This window comes from Triplophysa rosa, linkage group LG5, assembly GCF_024868665.1.
Source record: "Triplophysa rosa linkage group LG5, Trosa_1v2, whole genome shotgun sequence".
In the NCBI taxonomy this organism is placed as follows: domain Eukaryota; kingdom Metazoa; phylum Chordata; class Actinopteri; order Cypriniformes; family Nemacheilidae; genus Triplophysa; species Triplophysa rosa.
Window position 1 is genome coordinate 16,040,614 of NC_079894.1, and position 26,619 is coordinate 16,067,232.

The window sequence follows — 26,619 nt, forward strand, 5'->3', positions numbered from 1 at the left end:
ATTTTACAGTTCCATTAATACTTTCACAATGGTGCCTGTTTCTAAATGTGTTTTAAGGCAATCTCTGTAACATCTGAGACCACGTCGATACTTACAGTAAATGAAAGACAACTAAGAACTCCATGTTCAAATGTTCTGAGCAATAAAATAGCTCCTCTGGGTATTTATGTATGACACTTGTGTTGTAGATTTATCAGTAAACTCCACCAAATGTCTGATCAATTAATCATCTTGACAATCTGATTTTACCACAAAATAATGTATGTCGTTTCTACACTTATTTGCATGTTTATATATGTGCCTTACATCCATCTACGCAATTGCCTTGCCAAAAAAACAGCATTGTGCAAATTGTGATCAGACTGCACAAAAACAGCCTAAAGTGATAATTCACCCAAAAATTCAATTCACCCAAGTCATTCAATCATTTACTCACCCTCAGATTGTTCCAAACCTGTATACATTTCTTTTTTCTGCTAAACACAAAGGAAGAAATTTGGAAGAATGTCAGTAACCGTGTAGATTTCGTCCCCCGTTGACTCCCATAGTATTTATTTTCCATACTATGGCAGTAAATGGGGTACGAGGTCTGCTTGGTTACTGACATTCTTCCAAATGTCTTCCTTTGTGTTTAGCAGAAAAAAATAATTTATACATGTTTTTAAACAATCTGAGGCTGAGTAAATATTGACAGAACTATCCCTTTAATTTTGTGGGTCTGGTTGCATAATTCTTTTAGTGAATCAGATGCGGAATGGCCTCTGCACTGCGCATTTAAACGGACTTAGACATAAACAATGTTGTTTGGCGGCACAATCTGTTCTTCATGAATTCCCCCCCTGAGGGTACTGTGACTGCACAGCACTTGCGAGAGTGACGTTGACCCCAAACACAAATGTTTGAGAATGGACAGAATTGTCAGTTTGGCTTAATGTGACACAGTCGAGCACATTTAGCACAGTCGGTCAGCATTTCACAAACAAGCCATTTTTAGTATACATTGTCTCTCGCGTGTCCTGGCAGATGTTAATCACAGTCTGCCTGTTTGCCAAGCTGAAGTCTGTAGCAGAGGCGGCCAAAATTGAACTTCAATAAATTGAACTTCACCTCTTCCTACTGGGATAATGCCGCTTCTGCGGGTTCCTGTTATTTCAGCGAGACTGTTCCCAGCGGTACATTACAGTGGTACAGACTGTGCCGAGCGCAAGACTGGGTATAAAATGGCCAATCATCTCCATTAATCGCCCCCGAGTGGATGCACTGTTCGTGCTGCAGCAATTCAATGCCTGCTGAACAAGAGAATCTGTTCTGTGGAAGAGGGACACCGCTGCCACACGCAGAACTGTGCTGAAATGATGAGACGCTGAAACGCTTTCCGCTTTACTAGATGCGCCTAATGTGTTTTTCTCGTCTTAACTGCATATCTTTGATTGTTTGAGGATTGGTTGGCTGATCATAACACATTAGGGTTGTTGTATTTTGCTTAAGTTTCTTAAAGGGATAGAAAATTCTCTCATTATTTACTACCCTCACATCTTTGCAAACTTAGATGCTGCTGTTTATTATTTGGCAGTTTTGCACTGTGTTGACTTATGCAAAAGTTGTCAATAGCTTTGTATGCAGGCTAGACATGAGGTTTGGTGTGAAATTTAGCGGCATCTAGAGGTGAGGTCATGAATTGCAACCATCGGCTCACTCCACCGCTCACCCCTCCCTTTCAAAACAATACGGTGGCTGACACAAAACTAAAATGTCGTCACATTTTCGCCGAAGGAGATAACGTATTTACGAAATGTGCTCTGTAGAGCAGTCTGTCTGTTTAGGGCTACTGTAGAAACAACATGGCGAATTCCATTTAAATGAGCAATGAATTAAGATATCAATTTTAACCCGTGCTTTTGTTATATAAGAGGGAATCCTATTCAAGCAAACATCCCGTAAGTGTCAGAACTGAAAACGCCCTTGTTACTGAAATTACAACTGTTATTGACACCAGGCCCAGCGAGCGGCAGGTCCTGGAATGCACCTATAGATAGGTTGAACACCGCCTCCACAGAAGAATATCAACGACTACTTCTCTAGCCCCGCCCACTGGTTCCCGCATGACAGTACTGAAGTAACACAAGTTGCGCCGAACCAGATAGAGCGAGCAAGCAATAAACATGCTGTTAAAGATCGCAAAATATTGCGCAGTCAGTGGTTGTGGAAGAGCACAGTCGCTGCATAACCTTCCTTCAGATTCCGACATTAGTAATGCGTGGTTGAAGTATATTTTTTAAGACGTTCCAGCTCACGTGGGTATACATTGAGTGTTTGTTCTCATTTCATGGCGGATTCCTTTGTGAACAAGCACAGGTCGACGCTGGATTTGCGGAGAGACTAAAATTAAAAATCAGTGCTGTACCGTCAATATTGGATCCGATAGGAATGGTGCAGCAGTATTATGTGAATAAAACATATTTGTACTATGTGTCACTATTGCTTTGTTGGAGATCGCTTGATATGCCCTGATAGCCCTATTCGCACGGGATTAGTATTACCTGGGGACCTCATTTGTAATAATTGCAGAGGTTGTCTGTGATCTTAATCCTGTGCGAATCGACCATTTCTGTAATTTGTAAAGTAAAAATTCCTCCACAAATGACCTACCATATTTTGACGAACACAGAGGTCCTGTGATAATATTAGTCCTATGCGAATCGGCATCTCTGTGATTTGGTGGGCTCATATATAATTTTTCAAGGTTTTATCCGCCGTTTGCGAATAATGGAGGCTGTTTTGAAGTGTTTAGAGGCTGTTTTGAAGTGTTTTGATATTATTGTGGGTGCTGGGTCATATCCATAAGTCTGCCAACACTGCCGTTTTGGCCGGGAGTCTCCTCTTTGTTTATTTATCATGGAAACTCTCGTAACATTTGAGACCCGCGATCGCGGTGATCTTCTGTCCAGTTCGCGATCACGTGTCTCAAATGCTGACAGGTACGGTCATATATCATTAAACGCAATACAACTATAGGCTCATTAAATTCTTCTCGAAGCATGTACATACCTGTCCAAAAGAAAGAGCAACCATGGTATCGTCTTTCAGACCCTTTGCCTGTCTGAGCTTTCTCCATCGTGTAAAAACTAAACCGATGTTAATTCGAGTTTTTCCTCTTTCATGATCCAGAGGTTTTTTGGTCACTGCTTTTTCAAAAACTGACTTTCGTTTTGTAGATTTACTTGTTGTCGGTTCCACAGGAAAGTGCTGCGGCGCTGATGACGTATGATGTCTGCATGAACAGGGTGCGCAGTGGTATGCAAAATACGTTGGCTGAAAATGTACACATGACGAGTCACAGCATTCGGCCAGAACATTTTGATTGGGCTAACGTTTTTTGGTTCTACTCCTTTCACAGACAAAATATAATTCTAAAAATATTATTTGACCACTTTACTTCTTGATTGCTATCAGGATGTAAAGAGATTTCCAACCAACATGACAAAAAATGTTTCTGGACAGGATCACCCACCATGCCTTTAAGGGGACCTGCGGTGTATGTAGATAGAAATAGCTCATGCTAAGGTAATAAAAAACAGTATGTTTTATAATGTAATGTCTTTATACACTTCTGAAGATATTTATGTATAATATATTGCATCAATAGATCCTCTCTGTAACATTACACATTGGACCTTTAAGCAATGGCCAAGACTGTTAATGTTTAACTTGGTGTAGATTTCAGACTTTAATTTTAATTAAGTATTTTGACTTTACTTTTTCAATGTTTACCGTGTGGTGAAGGCATACAACAAGAGAGAAACTGCAGCTGTTCTCTCTGTAGTGGGTCACTGTTAAACATACAGCATGTTTAAATTAGTAGACCTGATTAGACCTCTTGCCTAAGCACCATACTTAAAAAGTCTTTCTGTACTTCAAAACAGATGTCTAGCTCATTTTTATGGGTAATTCAAAACAGTCTATATTTGATCCAAAACATTCATTTAAGTCTAGCTATAGCTATAGAAACCCTCACTTTGGTGCCTTATTTTCTTCTGAAGTGTAATTTGCATCCATTTAGATGATCATCATTTGCAGAAAAAAGCATTATATGCAGATGATTTCACAAATTTAATTTCAAATGAAAATTACTGCCAATTTTGCAAGTCTCTCTAGATAAAAGTGTCCCCTAAACGCCATGAATACAAATGCAAATGTATTATTATGTATTACCAGCGTTCTAACTAGTATGCCTTTATCTTATCTTAGAAGATGGTTTATTGTGCGGATATAAGATTCACTTTTAGCTGAGAGAATGTTAATGCTTTTCATCTGTCAGATGATTCATTCTGGCTTTAAATATTTGGGAGGGTCCATAATTTGTTATGCAGTTTGTAGATTTACATTAAAAGTCTCAAGCTATATTATTAAAAACCTTATTTTGTTTAAAAACTGTTCTTATCACATAATATTCCTACATTACAACTAGCTTCTTAAAGAATAGTACTATTTCTTTTTAACTTTTGTTATGTACACTACCAGTCGAAAGTTTGGAAACACTTTATTGAAATGTTTTCAATAATCCTAAAAAGCTTTTAATCTCAAACTGTATACCCAAATGTGTAAAATATACGAAATACACATTTTACAATGTAGTGTATCTTCATTTTATTTCCAATATATTCATCTGTTGCTTCACAAATAATTCAGGCATGCTTAGCATTCATTCTTTCGTTCATTCATTCATTTATTTTCGTTTAAAAAATGTTTCTCCTTTACCTCAAGCAATCTATGCATCTATGCTTGATTGGTCTATGCATGCACCCTTGAATATTTTGAAAAAGATGGATGTAGTTTATCATGCTGCTTTACGATTTGTTACTGGTGTACGTGTGCGTACGCATCACTGTAATTTATATGAAATGACAGAATGGACTTCACAATGCTTAAGAAGGAAAAACCATATGTTGATTTTTATTTTAAAAGCGTTGTTGGGTGAATTACCACATTATATATCCAACTTGTTGACATATTGTACAAAAATGTATAAAACTATACTATAGACAATTTTTTACTTAAGGTGCCAATGCCTCGCACAGAACTAGGTAGATCTGCTTTTTCCAATTATGCCCCATACGTGTGGAACGAGTGTCAAAGGGTCTTACATATGGAATCTACACCATCTCTTGCTTTGTTTAAAAACATTTTAAAATCTGTTTTTATGGAAAAGTGCACATGCTTTTAACAGTTGATCAGGATTTTATTTGTCTGTTTGATGATGTGTTTTTGTTTGTGATCTGTGTCCTTTGCTGCTTATCTTGACCAGGACTCCCTGGTGGAAGATACAGTATATTGTTTCTCAATGGGACTTTCCTGGTTAAATAAAATAAAAAATAAAACAATTCTGTGAATATGGTATGAATTTAATTTCTGATTCTGTCCAAACTCTTTTTTTGCTATTTACCTTCCCTCTGTGAAAAACGTTAAATCTTTTAAACACTTTTTGTGGTTTGTGTTTGCCACATTCAAAGCTGTGTACACTTTATCTGTCTAAATCCAGCTTGTCTTTAAGTTACATGTCGGAACAAATCTGTTTTGACACTGATCTACCTTCTAATTCTTATCTTTCTCTCACCCATAAGGTGCTATGTATTGTTTGACAACAGCTGAGGTGATACAAGTCAAACATGTTATTGAGAATAATTATGTTTACATGTGTGAAAGCTTTCATTGTCTGAAAAGAACTATCCAAGACAAAAATAATGATAGTTGCTTCCAATGACTGGCACATATAAATACAGTTTCATATACAACATTAATCAAACGATCTTCTATCTAAAACACTTGTGCAACTAAATTAAAATTATAAACGTGGAATATCATGGAATTTCATGCTAGTGTGATCAGGTGTAAAATGCAAATAAACTGACTCAATTTTGATTTCAAGAAAATTGAGGATTAAGTGTTTTAGACGTTCACGGCATCCTTTCATTTAACAAATGCCATTTGGTGATAAACACAAATTGCTGTTCAGAGGAAGAGGCTGGTATGGAATTGCTAAGTTGTTTACTTCAGGAGGTGAGGGGTGAGGAGTGTGCCTTACCAAAGCACTCTGGTAAAAGCTTTTACATTTAGGAAACAAATTGAGAGAGTTTACACTTTCGCATTAGAAAGGTTGGCGAAATATAAAAAACAGTTTTTCCTCCATTTTGAGTGGTTTTTGAAGTGTTTTCTAGACTTCACAGCAACAAGGTCAGCTATCACTTATGCTTTGCTGTGCGTTAGCTCACGAAAGTTATGAGACCTGTCGACATGTCAGGTCAGCCTGTAGTGGGCAGCAAAACTCTTTTCAAAAGACAGAAGTTATGGCCTTGCTGAAACTTAAGCTAATGGACTATATTTCCTATTTTAAATGTGTTTAAATGTTTTGCTGTTGGTTATTTTGTTAATTTGACACATATGGTTTTAAATTAAAATTCTGTCAATAATATAAATGTGCAACACTTACTTTTTTCATTGTCATTTCATAAAAGGAGGCGGTGAAGGTTGTGTTGAAAAACCCCTGACACATCAGGGTCATACTACAGCTAAACATCCCGTTTATTCATGGCGTCAGTCTGTGCCATTAATAAAGTTGGCCTGTTTTTGTCGAAAATAGAAATCTTCCGGTAATTTTAAAGAAAGGCGTTTTTTTTATTACGGTAGGTGTCATCTCCCAGAAAAATCCCCTTTCTTGTTTGGTGACAGGGGCTTACTTGTATGGATCTACAAAGTACCTGTCGTTATACATTCCCGTACGTAATAATCTGGTGTGAAAAAAACAACCCTTCATCCTGCCTTGTGGTTTTTTTACATCCAATGCTGTCAAATGAATCAGAGGAAGTGATGTCACTTGAAGCTGTCTGTCTTAGCGTTTGTTTTCAGCAGGTGTCTGGGGTTACTGAGCTAGAGAAATGAATTTACTGAAAGTCACCAGCTTTCTTGTAAGGGCACAGGGGATGACAAACACGTGTGAGGTAACAGGTTTAAACCAAACAACTAAATGAAGGATAATGTTTAACCAATAATTATATTAATGTTTAATATAATTTATCTGTTTTTCACATTCTTTCTTTGGGTACAATAATATGCTAATAATTCAGGAACAAGAATGTATAAGAGATAAGGGCCAACTAACCAATCTACAGAAAATTATAGAAACCACCTGTTGGTGACTTAGCAACCACCCAAAACACCTTAGCAACAGCATAGCAACACATTAACAACTGCTTAGAACATTTCGGGGGGAAATGTGTACGGTTGTGGTGTATTTTATTACCACATGCTCAAATACTTATCATTTAGTACAAATATATCAAACAATGTGATCACTGTACCATACAGCAGTACCGTCATTTACATGATAGCATTACCTCAAACACACCAGCCAAACTCAATCTCTATGAACTGAAAAGTCCCACAAATCTGTCACCACTGCAGAGAGTCTTCTGCTGTTGTTGAATAATGAATAGCAAATAATATTTAAAGCAGCCGATGACTCATGAATGTAAATCGACTCTCTTGAAATTCCCTCAGACGGGGAGCACCAGGAGTGTAACACGTGCCCCGCTGCAAGCTCTGTTTTACTTCAATCAGCATGCACAACTGGAAGTCAAAAAGGGAATACCAAAACGAGTGAAGGATGAAAGGTGGTTATGGAAAAAGATACCAGGAAGTCAGATCACAGACATCGTGGCCATGGAAAGATGAGAGCAGTGAGTCACAGGGTCATTCAGTACGCTAACACAGGCCCCCAACCATTCAATCTGAAGCCACTTCTGCTCTTTGAGAAAGGAAAGTGTTCCTCTGAGGAACAAGATGTTTTAATACAGAATCAAATGCATGTCAATACAGGTTTTCATGGCTTTTTCAAATGTTTTGTGACAAAACTACATAACTACATTATTTGTTTACTACTACTAAAGTATGCTCATGTTTAAAACTGAGTAATTGTAGATTTTAAAGGGATAGTTCAACCAACCATAAAAATTCTGTCATCATTTATTCAACCTCATTCATCGTTCAAAACCTGTATATGACTCTTCTGTGGAGTACAAAAGAAATGTCTCTGTGGTTTTGTGTCCGTACAATAGAAACCAATGGGGTCCAATATTGTTTGGTTACCAACATTCGCCCAACAGTCTTCTTTTGTGTTCTGCAGAAGAAAGAAAGTCATACAGATTTGGAATGACATAAGGGAGAGTAAATGATGGAAGAATTTTCATTTTTGGGTGAACTTTCCCTTCACGTCTTCAACAACTTTAAGAATGAATTTACTTTCCAATTTTACCAAGTACTTTCAAAACAAAATCCAAACTGCATCTAACTCGTGTCAACTTTTCTCAACTTTCTCCTCTCTTCTCTGTCCCCCTCCACCTCCCGCCAATACCTCACTGACTGCTGATGACTTTGCCAACTTCTTCACTGATAAAGTGGAGACCATCAGCAGGCAATTCTCTACTCAATGCATCCTGATCTCTCTCTTACCCCTTGCTATCCTCAACTCCCTACTTTCTCTCCCCTCTCGGAGACTGATGTCTCCAAAATTCTCCTTTCCACCCGGCCTACTACCTGTCCCCTTGACCCGATCCCTTTCCACCTCCTACAGGCTATCTCTCCATCTCTACTGCCTCAATTTGCACACATCATAAACACCTCCATCACCACTGGTACTGTCCCTACCTCATTTGAACAAGCCCTGGTAACACATTTACTCAAGAAACCAACACACGACCCCTCAGTGATCAGCAACTACAGACCAATCTCACTCCTGCCTTTCCTTTCCAAGGCCCTCGAAAGGGTAGTATTTATCCAACTCTCTGCCTGTCTCTCATAGCACGACCTTCTGGACAGTCAGCAATCTGGCTTGAAGAAAGGACATTCTACAGAGACCGCTCTCCTGTCTGTCATTGAAAAACTACAGCAGGCAAGGGCTAAATCCTTGTCATCTGTCCTTACTCTACTTGATCTCTCTGCTGCATTTGACACTGTGAACCACCAGATCCTGCTGTCCACTCTCTCCAAACTGGGCATCTCTGGAACTGCACTTAACTGGTTTGACTCTTATCTCACAGGCAGATCCTTTAAGGTATCCTGGAAAGGCGAGACATCCAGATCTCAACAGCTGACAACTGGAATTCCTCAGGGATCAGTTCTTGCTCCTCTCCTCTTTTCTATATATACCACCTTCCTGGGTCCAATAATTAAGGCACATGGGTTCTCATACCATTTTTATGCAGATGACACGCAGCTTTATTTATCTTTTCAGCCAGATGACCCCACCATCTCTGCCCGTGTCTCTGCCTGTAGCTCTTCTTGGATGAAAGAGCATCACCTACAACTCAACCTCTCCAAGACAGAACTCCTGGTTATACCGGCCCAGCCATCAATTGAACACCACCTTACCATTCAGCTCGGATCCTCAACTATAACACCAACCAACCAAGTCTGTGAGGAACCTGGGGGTAATGTTCGACGACCAGCTGAAATTCACCTCCCACATCGCAGCAACCTCTCGAACTTGCAGGTACAGTTTATGCTCTACAACATCAGGAAAATCAGGCTGTTCCTGACAGAGCATGCCTCTCAGTTGCTTGTCCAAGCTCTGGTCATATCAAGACTGGACTACAGCAATTCTCTACTGGCCGGCCTTCCGACCAATGCAGTCAAGCCCTTGCAAATGATCCAGAATGCACCTGCACGTCTAGTTTTCAATCAGCCTAAAAGAACCCATTTAACACCCCTTCTGATTTCACTTCACTGGCTGCCAGTTGCCGTCCGCATCAAGTTTAAATGCATTAAGTCTGACACTGGCCTTCAGAACGATAGCGGCAAATTCGCCCATCTACCTTAACTCAGTGCTCCAGGTCTACATCCCCTCCCGTCATCTTGGTCTGAAAATGAGCGACGCCTGGTTGTTCGATCACAGCGAGGCACCAAATCGCTTGCAAAAACCTTTACTTATTCGGTTCCCCTTTGGTGGAATGAACAACCAGCCTCCATCCGAACTGCAGCATCCTTCACAAGTTTAAAAAAGCAGCTGAAAACATACCTGTTCCACATTTATTTGACTAACCTATAACTCTGTCGAAAAAAAAACCTTGTTGTTCATTCTCTCCTTTGCTTACTCCAGCTTTAATCCTCCTAGTAGCATGGCCTTGTAAACTAACGGTACTGTTTAGCGTGTTGACAAAATGTGTATATGCTCTCCTAGTTGTAAGTCGCTTTGGATAAAAGTGTCTGCCAAATGAATAAATGTAAATGTAAATAATGAAATAATTTTCATTTTTGGGAGAAATGTCCTTGAAAGTGCCACTTCAGTGAGTAGAACTTTACTGAAAGTTTATTTTTGCTTTTTAATAAAAGTCTTCTACTTTTTACTAAGATTTGTTGACACTGAATTTAAATCTTAACCCTAATTTTACAAGCCCTATAGCTGATTAGACATATTTCTCTAAACTATGTTCTGTGTACCACCATCAAAATGCAAAACCGCATATATATTTTATTTTACTTCAAAATGCAATTGTGCATCCACATTCTTGATACTTCAGGAATTCAATTCAATTTCACTTCTCTTAAGATTTCACTTTGTCCTTTCTTAACAGAGCACAATACAGAGAATCTAGAGAGCGTTGATGTATTCACTGCTGTTAGTATGCAAATCAGGTGTCAAAGGACATTAGACAATGTTGGTGAATGTTTTCACCAGTGCTAAAGACAGGAAGTAGCTCTTCACATCAGCACATATCAGTTTCAATTTCTGTCTGCCTCGCATTTCCCTTTTTCTGTCAAGAGATGGCTTATGAGAACACATCTGACAGGTATAACAAATGTATCGTTCCTGGGTAAAACTTTGATGTACTTATGACTGATGATCAACATCCAGAGAAGAGAGCATCCAAATAACTCACTGTCTCAAGCTACACGTTCTGACACAAACAAAACACGTTCCTTACAGCGTTATAAAGTCATTCCCATTATAGATGCTCATTGCTAAACCTGACAAATTTGGGCCAGAGTGTAGGTGTTGCTGCAAGCAAAACAGATAAAAGGTTCCTTCACCGTGTACATAAGCGTTACTTTGCGATCACATGATTTAAGGTGTCATGTTTTTTTTCTCAGCTTAAATCTTTTTCAGTTCCTCTTTAACAGATGTTTTAGAGGATGCTCTTACACTCTTAAAATTGATGTTTTAAAAATTTACACAAAACATGTGTAAAAGGATTCATAACACACGTTTGTGTTAGTACTGACACATTATGTGTGAATATTATTCGTAACTGTTTACACAGTCACTGTGTAAAATACATTTACCAGTGCATACATAAAATAAAATGCATGTAGATTTAGTTGCATTAAAAAGAATTTTGAAATAATGTGGTATTACACTTTCCAGTCGTTTTAAAAAAATATTAATGTGATTCAGACAAGGTGTACTCACTCTGATTATCCTGTATATGTTTATAAAAAGAACGATATATAATATACAGCAATATCCTTTGTAGCTTGTACAATAGGAAATATACAAGCAAATAATAAGGCAGCACTCCAGTACAAAGTTAGTTAAAAATAAAAAGTTATGCGATATAACTTTGCCCTCATTCAAAACGCTGAGACTGCCCCTTAGATATACCCGAAATAAAATTGATCCACTGGTTAACCACTATAGAGACCGCGGCGATTTTGTGAAGGACCTGCCGAGATACTGCGTTGGGCTGTGTGTATTTGCGCCGAGTGCCTGGTGCTGCCTGGATCTCATATCTCCGACAACGTTGGAGCAAAGTTTGAAATGAACGTTATGTTTTTTAACCGACCGCAGATTTGAACTTTATTCACATACATTCTCGCCTGAATTGCTCTTAAAACAACACTTCGTGACATAATAAGAGTAATATTTCTACCATTATGCAGGTTTTCTGCGCTATTGCCGTTAATGGCTGTCCCAGTTTCACACAAGTCATGCACTGATGACGTTTCACAAGTTCGACACAAGCACAGACAAACACGCATTATTGTATTTTTTATGTGTGCCATTATTATTGTAGACCCTTGGCCATCTGTAATGTATTTGTTTGAGCAAAAAAAAGACAAGACAAGAACGCATATTTTGTTACGCCTGCGCTGTGTGACGTTCATTTCCTACCGCCATTCCAGTCAGAGATGTGGCCGTCTCCCTCAGGTAAGAAATTATTTTTAAAATTACAGTTACAATAGGATATATATATATATATATTGTATTTTTATATAGTGTAAGAAAGTTTCGTGATTATTGTGCAGGAAACCGGCTGTTCATTTTAACCTTTGTTATGGTTAATCTTTTAACAAAATAGTGCCTGATGCTGAGCTCGCGTGTTTGGCGCGGTTTTGCAAAGCTAATGTTACGATTTCAGGATTATTAACAAACATTATTTTATGAAAATATTAATTATTGGACTACATGTTATTACGTATGGGACTTTGTGCCCTAACATATGTGTCGTAATCAGGGGCGCAATTAACAGTTTCAAGGGGGGTATGCAAGACAGAATTTTGGGCCCCCCTCTTCAGATTCATTTTTTAAATGAGTGATTTTAATAATAAATGTTATATAATTATAGAAATGTGATTAGGCAATTTGCTACAATATTGGACAATATAACAGTAGGATAAATGATATGCATTAATGCAAACATACAAATGTCTCACAAAACGATATTATTCAATGTATGTTTATTTTTTTATTAAAACATAAGGCATTTTCAATAAAAAAACAGTAAAAAAACAAAACTGTATAAATATAAACATATCAAGTACCACAACAAGCTTCTAAACACATGTTTAACATTAAACTGAGCATTATACGAAATGAATCAGTCACTTTAGCCGGACAAGGCCAGGTTGATGGATCTGTGTCACGATTAAGCAACACACTAACACTTACGTTCTCTGCTTCTTTACTTTGCTGTTTCTCGCTGTCATCGGTGAGACTGGTGGTGGGCGTGCACGGTCTGCTAATGGACTGTCCTTCTTCACTCTCACCGGCAGCCGGAATGTTATGCACATTAGCATCAAATGTTGTGGCCTCCTCTTCGCTAACCCGTAGTCCTGATTTTTTTAGATAGTCATCACTAGTTCTGTTACTGTCTTGAATGTTGTTCTGTGCTGTTTCATGTCTGCATATTGTCGATTGTTTGTCGCTAATCTGTTGCCCTCCTCCGGTGCTAATATCGACACTGAGGCAGTCGCTATTAACATCCAAGTTCTTTCCCTGCATGTTACTGCAGTCATCAGAAATATTTGGCTTATTCTTCGGAAAGACCCACTTTGTAAGAGAGTTTCTTAATTTTTTTACCTTTTTATCCTTATTTATTTGAGTTTCGTTTTTGGGCACCTGACAAATGCTTGTTTCGGTCCTTTACTGTTACGTCAACGTCTGGCGCTCTGTTTTTTTAAGAGCGTCACGTTCACGTAACACTTTAATTTGCAATAGTTTAATTTTCATTTACAGGAAATAATTTGTCTTTCACTTTAGTGTTATTAACTGACATGTATTTGTGTATGTACGGAAAAAAAAGTAACTAACTGCAAAAATTTAAAAGGGATGATTGTGGGGCCCCCTAGCGTTTGGGCCCATATGCACGGCATACTCTGCACCCCACCTAACGGCGCCCCTGGGTAATTCGTAAAGCATTTGAATGCTTTTTAATATGACCGTGGTCTTAATATATGTCTTATTTTTCAGGTAATGGAAGATGAAGACCAAATCCACAGTTCAACTATTTTACACAGAGTGCTTGCAACTGTCTTCATAGATGGAAAGGAAACATGGAAAAAACTGTTCACAGTCGGAAGTGTTGGAGAACTGATCAACTGACAAATATCACCCAGGTTCCATCAGAAAGAAATGTTCAACCATTACCGGTAAACCATTATTGTGTTTTTTTTAAATAAGAATAAGTAGTAGTCAAAGTAAACATTGACTTTTTAATGTTTTGTCATTTTATAGTGTCATTCAACAGATGCAACCACGACTGGCCTGCTGGCACTGCTCGAGGAAAAGGCCCCTACAGTCCTGAGAGAACATGAAGAGACAAAGACAATGTCCATTTCATCAAGAAAGTTACTTGCAATATGTCACTCCTACATACAAAGTTTTATTTTAAATATGTTAGTGTTTGAAACTAATTTGTTGGAAATAAGTTGTCTGTCTTTGAGCAGGTTTTAATGTTAAAATTGATAAGGTGAGCAGGTGACCACCAGAGCAGGTGAACACCAGGTCAGTACATGAACTATATGTGTTATTTATCTGAATACAAATGGCAAGTTCATTTTAAGTATTTTTCTAAATGTGAAATAACATGTTGGTATGTTTGAGGGCAAGCTGAGAATTGTTTTTTGCTTACATGTTAGAAACCATTTCAGGCATTGTTATATTCAACACTGTTTAACATGTAATGTATTGCGATTCAATTTTTTTTTTTATAAATAGTGTTTTAAAATGCATGTAATGTAATTTATGTTTAAAGTAGGGCTGTCAACGTTAACGCGTTAACGCATGCGATTAATTTTTTCAAATTAACGCGTGAGAAAATATTTATCGCAATTAACGCAGCATCCGTTTGTTTTGACATCCTTTGTCTAGCGTTACATTATGTAATCACGCTCTTATTCGTGTACAGGCTTTTAAACCACTTAAGCGCGATTTGAAACAGTTGCTTTAACGCGTTCAATGAAGATAGACAGCTTCGACTGTGGGACGCGGCAAAACGCAGCGCGAGGTCCAGTCTGGTGTAAACAGTCACCTGCTAAGGGCTGCGTCCGTGAATCTCTGTCAGACAGCGTATCCGTGTTAAGTTCTCTTTCGTGCTTGAATGGATAAAACCATACAAGATTATGTCAGAAAGCCCGTTTTGTCTAGCGTTTTCTTAAGCACAGACTTCAAAGTGTAAAATAAAATCTTAAATGAATGCAAAGAGTTGTGAAAATGGGAGTGCGGTGACGGTCAGATTTGCGAACTGAAACAGCTCTTAAAGGGGCCACGTTCTTAAACGTGCTGCTGTGACTCCTGTCACTAATGTTAATCAAAGAACAAAATAAAAGAAGAAATCAATGTGATTTTGTAGCTTTAATGAGAATTTTTCTGCATTTAATTTATAATTTAGCATTAATAAAGACTGTAAAGTGTCCTTCAATTCCTGTATGTTTCCTACATGAGCTCTCAATTATACTGTTGAATGGCTATAATTCATGTTAAAATAATCAATTTAATAGAGACATCAGTTACAGTACTAATATCAAAATGCTAGCTTTCATAAAATGATGCTGTTAAAGAAATATGTTGTTTCTACATCAATTTGAAGATTAAATGTGAAATTATTAAAATGTAAAAGTATATTTTAAAATATAATAGTTATGTGCGATTAATCGTGATTAATCACAGAAAAAATGTGTGATTAATCCGATTAATTTTTTTAATCGATTGACAGCACGTGATTGTTTAATAATTGTACTGTAAACAATTCAACTTATGTATTTTCACGTATTTAAAATATTTGTTAAAAAAGAACAAATAAATAGTATTTGGACAGTATTCAGTAGTTGTCTGTTTGATTTCTTAATAAAAAGTTTACAAATTTTGTAATTTAATATTTTTAATCTTTTATATTAAAACTAAACAATTACTGAATAACACATAGTTGTGTTAAATACACACAAAATAACACATTGATGTGTTTACTAAAGCAACACATTTGTGTGTTACATTTTATAACACATGTTCTGTGTCAAATTTAACTCAATATGTGTTGTCCCGTGCACACTCAGAACATGTGTAATAAATAACACGTTGTTTTGTTTTTAACACATTTATTTTAAGAGTGTAGTATGTTAAACAGGAAGGTCTGACTATGTCGAGAAGATCTAGCCAGAAGCAACATATTTCTATTATTTGACATGACAGTAATTGCACGGTTGTGTAGGTTGAAAATTTGCAGTTTTTTCCAATAAATTCTGTAGCAATTTATGGGGTAACGCTTTAGATTACGGCCCGCAACGTACTGCATAGTTAAACAGAATTTACAGTGTAACTAATTGTAACAATAATGTACGTCTACAATACATATCTGTAGGTAAAGGGGAACAATATGCAAAGTTTGGGGAATAAGTCAGAAAATTAAAAAAAACCTTTATACTTTAAGTATTTTAAAACTAAGGGGTAACTATTTTAATATTACATGGTATGCATGACCTGCAGTTTGCTATACATCAGTCTTAGCGTGAACACACACTACATTTTTGTAATTGCAATGTACCCATAAATAAGCTACTTTGGATATTAATTAAGTACGAGGTTCTTATTTCATTATTATAGCAAACACGAAATAAGGGGAAATTATGTGACAGCAAGAATGAAGCACGCAGTCTGTCAACTGTAAATTTGACTTTTGAGTTTTGACTTTAGGATTAATTTTTATTTGATTGATTTTAGGATTGTTGGTCACAAATCATTTCTTTTAATTATGAGTTATTATGAGTTATTTTAATGAGTTTTAATGTGTAACGTACAAAATCAATGTTGATATTTTGAGTTAATATGGCATGCAGTTCCCTCATAAATATTTTTTTAATTTTCCCAACTCTTACCCCTTTATTCCCCAAATTTTACATATTGTTCCGCTTTATCTACAGATATGTACTGTAGAGGTACATTATTGTTACAATTACTTACGCTGTAAATCCTGTTTAATTATGCGGTACATTGCGGGCCGTAATCTAAAGCGTTACCATTTATGGTACAGTAAAGGTGCTAGTATTGTACATTCTATGATGTATAGATAGATGTGATGTGTGGATAGATAAATGCCTTTAGTTATCAACTAAACAAGCCCTCATCTTGCCCTCCATAGGACACCACAGTGGTGGATTCAGTGGTTTTCCCTGTGTATTGATTAAATGAATATGTCACCCTCATGTCTGTTTGAGGACATTCCTATTCCCTCCTGTCATTTATCGTGCCCAAACAGATTTGTCCATCATTAGAATGGCTCTGCAGAGGCGACAGCCACAACAGGTAAACAGAGCCTTGTGTGTTTCTCTTCAATTTCTTTGGCCCTTTATCTATAGGCTATAGTTAGTTACTGCTCACTCTAACGTCTCTACAAAACACACCAACAGCAGTGAAAGCTCCCACGGGAAGTGCCCAACAAACAGGCTTTCCATGTTTTTCAAAAATCTGTTTCTGGCGAAGATATAGAAAAGGAGGAAATCTGTGATTTTCAAATATTCTTGTATGATTAGTATGATTATTTTTTAAATATAGGCAGTGAGGGTTTTTGAACATGTTTGTCCACTAATTTAAAGAAGGTGGTGTAATTATATGCAGTGGCTCCTGTAGACCCTTGTGATTGTCTCAAAGTTAGTAAGTCTCTGAAAAATATAAGATTACTTCAAGTTATAACACAAACTTATCTAAAAAACTTTTACATTTTACTTTATAATATATAAGTTTGGTAACCCATGAATTTGCATGACGAGAAGACATGTAACCATGTTAAAGATCTAAACATCACAAAATGACCTCTTGACATATGTTTGTTTTTTAAAACCTGAAAGGCTGAAGATCAAGACCTTTTGTTTGAGTAATGGATGTGTTTAAGAGCTACTTCTCTAAATGCACATGCACTTCTTATAAGGACTGTGTTAGGATCTTAATACTGCCCCTATACAGTGCTTCAAAAACCTCACACTCTCCTATCGCCTATAATGGTGATTAAGTTACAAATACAGTTATAATGGCCAAAGCATGTGAATTATTCTTCAGAAGAAATAACAAATGCTATAAACAATACTATAGAGGGATGTCCTACAGATCTACTGTAAGATATACAAGCACACAGATATTGCTGGTAAACAGCAGGTAGTTTCCCTGACAGGAAGTTATCTTGACAGGTGTGGGAAATGACCTCTTAACACACTGAACACACAAATATGAGCTTCAGATGAGGTGGTTTTTGTCAGATCGAGAGAACCCGCTGTCTTGATCTGTGTGCGTGGACTAGAGGAGAGAGCATGAAGACTTTTGTGTTTCTGTTTCCTCAGTTCAACTTCTCAACTGCCCCCAAGGAGGAAGCGTATTTCAAAATGCTCGGAGAGGACGAGCTGCTTGCCTGCAGAATGAAAGAGATCCACTTGAGGTACGTGTTTTTCACTCCTTTTTCAAATTAACGCCGAAAGCATTGAGAGGAAAGGTGTTGTCTTGCAAATTCCCCCTCTAGAGTTTTTCTCCTAAGTTTTTTAGCAAGCGAATTGAAATTAAGTTCAGTTGTTTTTACTTTGTGTACCACTTCCTTTTTTTCTGGAGCTCATTGTTGTAAAGAAGCTGACAGACAAAATGTATTTTACTTTTATTCTAGCAATGTTGCATATTTAGGATGGAGCATAGCAACCTTTAAATAGTTTGACTGAAAAAGCAAACAATGTAAATGATTGTAAAATGCCAATGCCATTTTTTGTCCGGAATCCCTACATTTCTGCTACGAAGTTTCTTTCAAACTCCAGCAAATATGAAGTGATATTCACAGTAGAGGTGATCTGTTTAAAACCTTTTGTCTGAAATGTGTTTATTTATAACTTTGCCAGCTTGACGTCTGTTGTTATAGAAACAACTAGCATTGTGGTAGCACTTCCCCTTATAGTTGTTATTTGCTTTTCTGATGGCATACAGACTTTATACACTCGTACCCCAAAATGATAACTAAGTAGCATAGCAGACTAGCAAATGTATTGATTGGTTGTTTTCACTGTCTGCAGGGGTAAGGATAAAAAAAATCGACTTAGTCTTCTTCTGACAAAGTCTGGATCCCATGAAAATGTCAGTCCTGAAAAGAAGCCACCACCTACAAATAACCAGTAAGTTTTACAGATTATTTTATTACATTAAAGCAAATATCTTGTCATTTTCTAAAAATGCTATAGGACAGTTCATATGGATAAATGCTATAAACTGTGTTTTGAACAGCATAACACCGGACGTGGCCCTGAAATGGAGTGATTCATTCGAGGAGTTGCTGGGTCATTCAGGTGAGAACGGTGATGCTGTACAATCCCAGTAAAGTATGCCAGATCACAGTAGACTGCTGCATCCTCCACAACTTTGAACCGCGAGATCTGAAATTACGCTCTTCTCTTTTCTCTTTCACGTTTTATGGTCGATGGCATGGTTGCATAGATGATGATGATGATGATGACGACGATAGTAGAAATGTTGTTATCCGTTTCATTTCAATTAAAGTCATCCATAAGTGTAAATTATGCATTTATTAATTACATGTACACATTTATAAATATGATATCACTTGTGTTGTTTTTTTTAGATGGGGTAGAAATCTTCACTCAGTTTCTGCGCACTGAGTTCAGTGAGGAGAACATTGAGTTTTGGTTGGCCTGTGAGGACTTTAAAACCACAGAGTCTCCAACCAAACTGCAGACAAAAGCCAAACAGATATATGCAGTTTTCATCGACAAGGAAGCACCCAAAGAGGTACAGTACAAGAAGAGTTGAATTAGGTTCAAAAGTATCCCGAATCCCATTATACAGATAAAAGATGCCATACGGGAGAATGCCCAGCTTTGTAATATTTTTTGATGATAAGTTTATGGTTAATGGGGTCATTGATTTCTGAAACTCATGGTCACAAACGATGCAGCGTTGCTTTTAGCAGAGAAATGGTATTGGTAACCTCAGTGTGACTCAAGGCTTTGTAAAATGATGCGTGTGGTGCAGTGCAGAGCAGCATTGTGTTTACAGACCCAACACTGTGTGTGCACAAGGGCTGTGGTGGGCTCCGTCCGCATGACTGAGGCCAGAGATGTGACCGTGTGGTTTTGCTGTTTTTGTCTGTAAACTCCCCCCTCAGCCACCCACACAGCTGAGAAAACAGACACAGAAAATGAGACGGTGGGACCACGTCCATGGTGCATTTACTCAGGTTTAACAAAAGTCAGAGGAAAACTGAAACTAAGAATAAAACAAGACATTTTTGCATTATATGGTAGGTAGAACTAAACAGTATTATTGTATTACCTGCGTTCATTTAACTAAATGGATTAAATAGATGCATTTAGATGCAGTAAGCATTTTAGTTAGCTAGTTAGTTTTTAAGGTCTTTGACATCTTGAAGAATCTGAGTTATAGGATCTTTTCACTGACAGTTGTTAAACTGCTCCAGTGTTTGTTGAGAAATGACTTTTTTAAGAAGTAGCAAGTGTGAGTTTGACTGTGGGCGACTGAGTCAGTGGTTCAATGCGGTCAGAAGAGACAAACAGATGCAGAAGTGTGCAAATAGCAAATTAACCAAACATATTCTGCACGGTAAAGAGACTGGGGCTATTTTCCTTGTCTGAGATCACGCTCTTGGGGTAACAATAGGCTTCACAGAAATGATGAGACACTAAATAAAGAAACCATAAAAATGCAATAGGTAACATGCAAAAATCTCAAACCAGTTTTTGGTCAAAAATATTGTAATTTTCTTTATATAATGCGATTAAAGTTCACCAAAAAATAAAAAATCTATTTACTCACCCTCAAGGGGTTTCTAAATCTGTGTAAAGTGGAATGCTTGTAACCAAACAGTTCTTGGCCACCATTGACTACCATAGTAGGAAAAATTTCTGTTTAAATTTCTTTGTTCTGTTGAAGACAAAAGAAGATATTTTGAAGAATGTCGAAAAGCTAACAGTTCTGAGCCACTTTTGACTATCATTGTCATTTTTCCTTCGGTGGTAGTCAATGATGGCCAAGAAATGTTTGGTTACAAGCATTATTCCAAATATCTTTCTCTGTGTTCATCAGAACTAAGAAATGAGGGTGAGTAAATGATGTCAGAATTTTCATGTTTGGGTATCACTTTAATGAAATGGTGACATACAGTATCAAACTTGTGACAACTTGCCCCAATATAAAAGTTGTCCTGACAATGATAAAAGTCACTTGACAATTTCAACCTAACATTTACTTGAATACGAGTCAGTGTGGTTTTTCTGGGTTCTCTTGTTCATCCTAGAGCTATTATAAATACTTTAATTTTAGGAGTAGAATTAAAAAATGCATCCTTATTTACGAGCTTATTGTTCTAGCTGGATAAAACCAACATACCAAACAAAATAAATGCATATTTTATGATCATTCCTTTGTGAACTGTGACTGCTTTACTATTATTTTTACGTTTTTTTTTTATGCCAGTCTATATTTTTGATTTGATTCACTAGATATTTACCCATCCCTAAACGCCACCTAAGACAAAACAAACTGTGGTTGGACATTTTGTATGTTGGTCAGACAATGTCTTCCTGTCAAATTGGGTTGTTCCTGTTACGACATCATATTTCATCTTGCATAACTTCAAGTATCGTGTCTTTCATCACAGTGCACAATCTCCTGATGACTAAATTCTGTTTCTGGTTAATGCAATCCCATTTTGGTAATAAATGTACACTTTATCCATCAGATCAACATAGACCACTCAACCAAGGTCGCCATTGAGAAGAATGTCCTTCAGCCAACTTGGTCCTGCTTTGATGCGGCGCAGGATAAAATCTACAGCTTGATGAAAAGAGACTGCTACCCACGATTCCTCAACTCCGACATCTACTTGTCCCTGACCAAAAGAAGAGTCCCACCAACTATGATCAGGAGAAGGTCTCGCTCCTTTGTTTTCAATGAACGTACCGAAGGCACAGCTGCCTGGTTGTAGAGTTGTACTGTAGTGCAAGATTTGTTCATATCATTTATGTTTATTATTGTCAACAGCACTTGATCGTGTGACAAACACCTCTTAGCTATTTATTAACATTAGTTCCAGTGGGCTGGTATTTGAATACTAATCACTCATGATTGTCAAGCGTTCTGCTGAAGGACTTTGTGCCAAGCTATTTTAATCAATCGTGTTTAGAATGTGTAAATTGTACATAATTGTCTTACAAGAAAGATCTGTACTGTATATATACTGTATTGTTCAATTATACAGCTAAATGTAGATGTGGCAACCTTTGCATTGCTCTTTAAGACAGTAAACGTTTTAGTAAAAACTTTGAATTTGGGAAATTATTTTCTATGTCTAATGACGAATCGAGCTTAGTAATAGCAAAAAGCATCTTCGAATGTATAGTTATTGTATTGCTTTATGCAAACTTTTTATAGTTTTATAGTTTGAAAATCTAAAACAATTCTTTTGATTTTCAGTTAACCTACAGTATATTTTTGTGTCATATACATATTCTGGCCAAAAACTGTCCAATTAGACAGGAAAAGATTGTCTGACTGACATGTAAAATGTCCAGCCACAGTTTGTTTTGTCTTGTGGTGATGTTTAGGAACAGATAAATAGTCAATAATACAAAAACAGACCAGCATGGAAAAAAATACTTCAAATCTTAGTAAAGCTCTCAGTTTACAAAGATTTGCATTGGTTTGTGAAAAACTGCTAGGTTATTTCTATATGAATATAATTTCTTATAATGTAATGATGTATTGTTTCTGTTTATATAAAATAAATAGTAAGTAGTTGTAGAAGTAGAAATATATATATAATATATATAAAGGGATGTAAAAACATGGCAAACACATACTCGCTGCCTTCCTCTATTGCTAGCACGTGTGGTTGCCTTTTTATAACTATTTGTCCCAATTTCATCACATTTCCAGTGATTTCTTCTGTGTTTCATACGATTCCCTCCCGCTGTGAATCATTAGAGCTCGTGTCAGGCAGTCGTCTTATACCCAAGTCTGATCAACTGTCATCCTATCAAACCAAAATGTAAGAGTCTCAAAGCAAACATCAATTATGCATGATCAGACAGGCTACTGGAATACATAATGTCTCATTTCGGGTGACACCAACAGAATTCAATCAGATGGAAGAAAATGTTCTATATGCTTACGTGAATCGACTAAATTGTTTTGTTCCCATTAGATTTTTAAATGGTCCTATTTAATTAAATATATGATGTGTAACATTTGTCATCTTGACCTCGGGGTCAAATTTTTTCAAAATCTCACTGTTAAATGCTTGAAGATCCAATCTTTTGTATAAACCTTTTATATAAAAACCATACAACTTTAAGGGTTATTAATCCTAAATTTAATCAGACTGACCCCATAAACCCATAATGGTCATAATTAGCCCTAAAATTGACCATCTTGGTAGAATGATTATTTTTTAATAGCCAATAAAATATAAGTCTGGATGCTTCATTAATCATAAATAGTTGTTGATAAATGAACTGTTCACATTTATTTCATGCGCTGTGAGAATGGACAGAAATACTGTATATAGTCAGTGAATATAGCGTTTTGTACAATGACTGAATTGGATATACTGTACATCTACTTGACCCTGTGGAAACAAAACAAGCAGCTGAGAGTGGCAAAACAGCACTGATTCCTGGAAATTCTTTCACTCAGGGCGTTGAGTGACAGCATCAAATCTGTCCTCATGTTCAGTACCCCACAGCGTTTCCCTGAGATACACCAGATGTTTTTGCAAAAACATTTGACTCTGATGGGAAAGAAAAGCTACACTTAGACATAAAGATAACCGAGACTGAACAGTCTGCATTCAAACGAATGATGTTCGCTCCCTAAGGAAGAAGCTTCAGCAATGTACCGTCTGTCATTATGTAATGTTTTTAAAAGAATTATCTCTGAAATATTCTCTGTGCTTTATGAAAACAGTGGTATTTACTCAGCTAAATGATGTATACATAACACAATCTTTCTAAGCAACACTTATGACACAAAATGGATTCTGGGTGTTCTTCCTGTTTTCCAACAGGTGACAGATAAATGGGATATTATAGCCAATCATCTCTCCATGCCACTATTATGCAACCATACTATATTTCATGACAGGCCGGTCCAGTTTATTATAACGGTTTGTTGGCACTAACAGAAAATCAGCACACGCCATTGTAAACTTTTGTTACAAGAGTGACAGTGTGAAGGTTTTTTTGCACAGGATTTGGCACTGTTCATCACCGTTCACGACTGTAAGGGAATTGGAGGTGTTGTGCACATGATACTGGTGTGCTGCAGAAAGTTAATTTAACAACCACAGCTCCCCCTGCTGGCTGATAGAGGAAGTACCCCAGTTTGACGTAGTTGTACGAAATTAATTGACAGTTTTGAAACTAAAACTAAAACCTTAAAATACTGCATGCTGCATGTACCGTTGTCATTTTCATCAGGATTTTTTTTTAAGTTAAACAAAGCGGACACGCTTCATACTGAGTTATTAAACATGTCCCAAAATGCATTCTAAAGTCAAAGAGAATTCTAAAAACAGTGTCTGTTCTCTCACTGACACTTTCAAACGAATACACTATAATATAAAACGTATGTCAGACACAGGTGCAACAAACAAATCACATACACAAATGAGTTAGTCTCAGTAGGCCTGTTTTTAGTGGCAAGCACACTTCACTTCATGTAAATGTAGCCATACATTACTTGAGATTATATTCAAGTGTGTAAATACAGTCTTACTGTTGTTACATTTTTATTATATTTCTGCTAACATTACTGTTTAATTTTTAAAAGACATCCGGAATGGGGACACAATGGTGGATCGTCACAAAGACAAAAACACAAAATAAACCCACTTAAGCATATACCTGAATGAATGGCTCTGATTTCAGGAGTTAACACAGGTGAGTATGGCCTCAGCCCTGCCAGCCTTTTTGGAAACCAAATTCTCTTGGCCATGTGTAAGTCATTATGCATGCAAATCTGGCAGAGGATTTTCCATTGCTTCTGGACATTTACATGGCCACTGACATACAGGGACAATATTAAAGCAGAGCTCAAAATGGTACTTGTAAGTTTCATTGTTTTATGTGATGGCATTCAGCTAATAAACAGATCACTGATTGAGTCGTAATGCTTGTCCCAAAATCTATAAAAATGAGTCAACTGCATGTCTGTTCCCTTTTGGGTTTCAAACCAACAGTTACCCATAAATCAAACCTCAACCTGCGGTAGGAAGTCTAAATACCATTTTTCCACTCGGCTCTTAATTTGCAGTAGACTCTTGGCCTTTCACGTAACAGCCACTGTGTTCACAGTATTCAAAATCACAGCTCATAGTTATCACTCAATAGTGAAGAAATCCACACACTGACATTGTTGCACTAAATGCTTTTTTTGCAACACAGGCAACTCTTTAACCACAAAAATATCATATCAATGTGCAGATACTTTCAGTTGTTTTCTGCATTATGCAGGATTATGAAAGGCATCAAACCACTTTATCCACACTTAAATGTATGAATGATATTGCATTGAATAACATAAAGTAAAACATTTCACAACATGATATTATGAATGTACACTACAAAGTGTACGAAATTAGAGAAAGAGCCTATTTTGAGTGGTCAAACATCGTAGAATGCCACAAACTATATATTCTCCTAAAGCACCTGTGTGAATTAGATGACTTCCAAAAGACACACATCCACTCAAAATGCATTACGTTGGTTGAAGTGAAGTAATTACACAATTCTTCAGAATGTGAAAAAACAGATCTAGGAAAAGCTTTACCATTGTTTGTGTGCAGGTGCCACTTTATATTATGTTATCTAAAGCAGTGAAATTCATACGTTCTAAAAGCAGCTTAAGAATTCAAATAGACTGTACTAATAGTCAAGGTTCAATGGGCCACGGAAAATTGAACAGGAGATATGATACGCTCGTATTACGATATCGGTGAAAGGGTTGGATCTTAAATAATAGGCAAACGGCCACACGCTATTTGGTTATGGTGGGGTATTTATCCTGTCATTTCAATATTGTGAATATATGTGGTGATGATCTCATGGAGACCCACTGGGACCAGTACACAGGCAGGTGTTGATGTAGTACCAACCAAACAGATCTCTATTAGATCATTCCTTTACCCTAAACTGCTCCAGGAGTGCTGTAGGGTGGCTAACCCTACACTCACATGCAAAAACAAGGGATTCCAACCTGCTTATTCAAACTGTGGACAAGCACCTGGGGCGAACACCTTTGTTGAGAGTTGGAGCTAGAATAAGACCTTAACCATTACTCGAATTTAGGGTTAGGGATTTAAGAAAACCCCTCAACATGATTTGACTTCAGCACTTTTTACACACCATTTGTGCAAATAATGACCTCAAATTAAGTGCAATGTTTACTATAAACAGGTGGAAATATCCCACAGATTTACTTCAAAGGAGAGACCAGAATCATATATGCGGGTCAAAATATAATAGTGACTCAAATGTGGACTCTTTTGAATTATAGGAACAGTCCACATAGAACACCCTAGCAACTACTCAAAACACCATAGCAACACAACTTATAACCACTCAATATAAATATGTAACATCTTGGCAGCAACTTTTAAATGTGCAAGAACCACCGACATTTCACTCAAAAGTTGTAAACGAATTCATCGGATACTTTTAAGATGCAGTACAGACATACATGTAATGTATAAAAAACAAGCATTATCATCTATAGAAAATAGCACAATTCTCAATTACTTAAAAACGTAAAGATATTCAGCAGACGCATTCATGCAAAGAGTCTAACTGTTGTTT

The 26,619-nt window shown here is 37.0% G+C and overlaps 1 protein-coding gene across 2 annotated transcripts in view; it reads left to right on the top strand.

Annotated features, from left to right (window-relative positions):
• The window catches only part of rgs18 (regulator of G protein signaling 18), a 71,128-nt gene extending 48,069 nt beyond the window's left edge, over nt 1-23,059 (top strand). The window contains exons 2-6 of one of the 2 annotated variants that reach the window (XM_057334033.1): nt 18,097-18,191; nt 18,808-18,906; nt 19,016-19,077; nt 19,371-19,537; nt 21,507-23,059. In XM_057334033.1, the coding sequence (XP_057190016.1) occupies nt 18,097-18,191; nt 18,808-18,906; nt 19,016-19,077; nt 19,371-19,537; nt 21,507-21,752 (669 nt within the window). In that variant the 3' untranslated portion in view covers nt 21,753-23,059. The remainder of the gene's footprint in view (nt 1-18,096; nt 18,192-18,807; nt 18,907-19,015; nt 19,078-19,370; nt 19,538-21,506) is intronic. The other variant, XM_057334034.1, reaches the window with a different exon arrangement.
• The last annotated feature ends 3,560 nt before the right edge of the window (nt 23,060-26,619 follow it).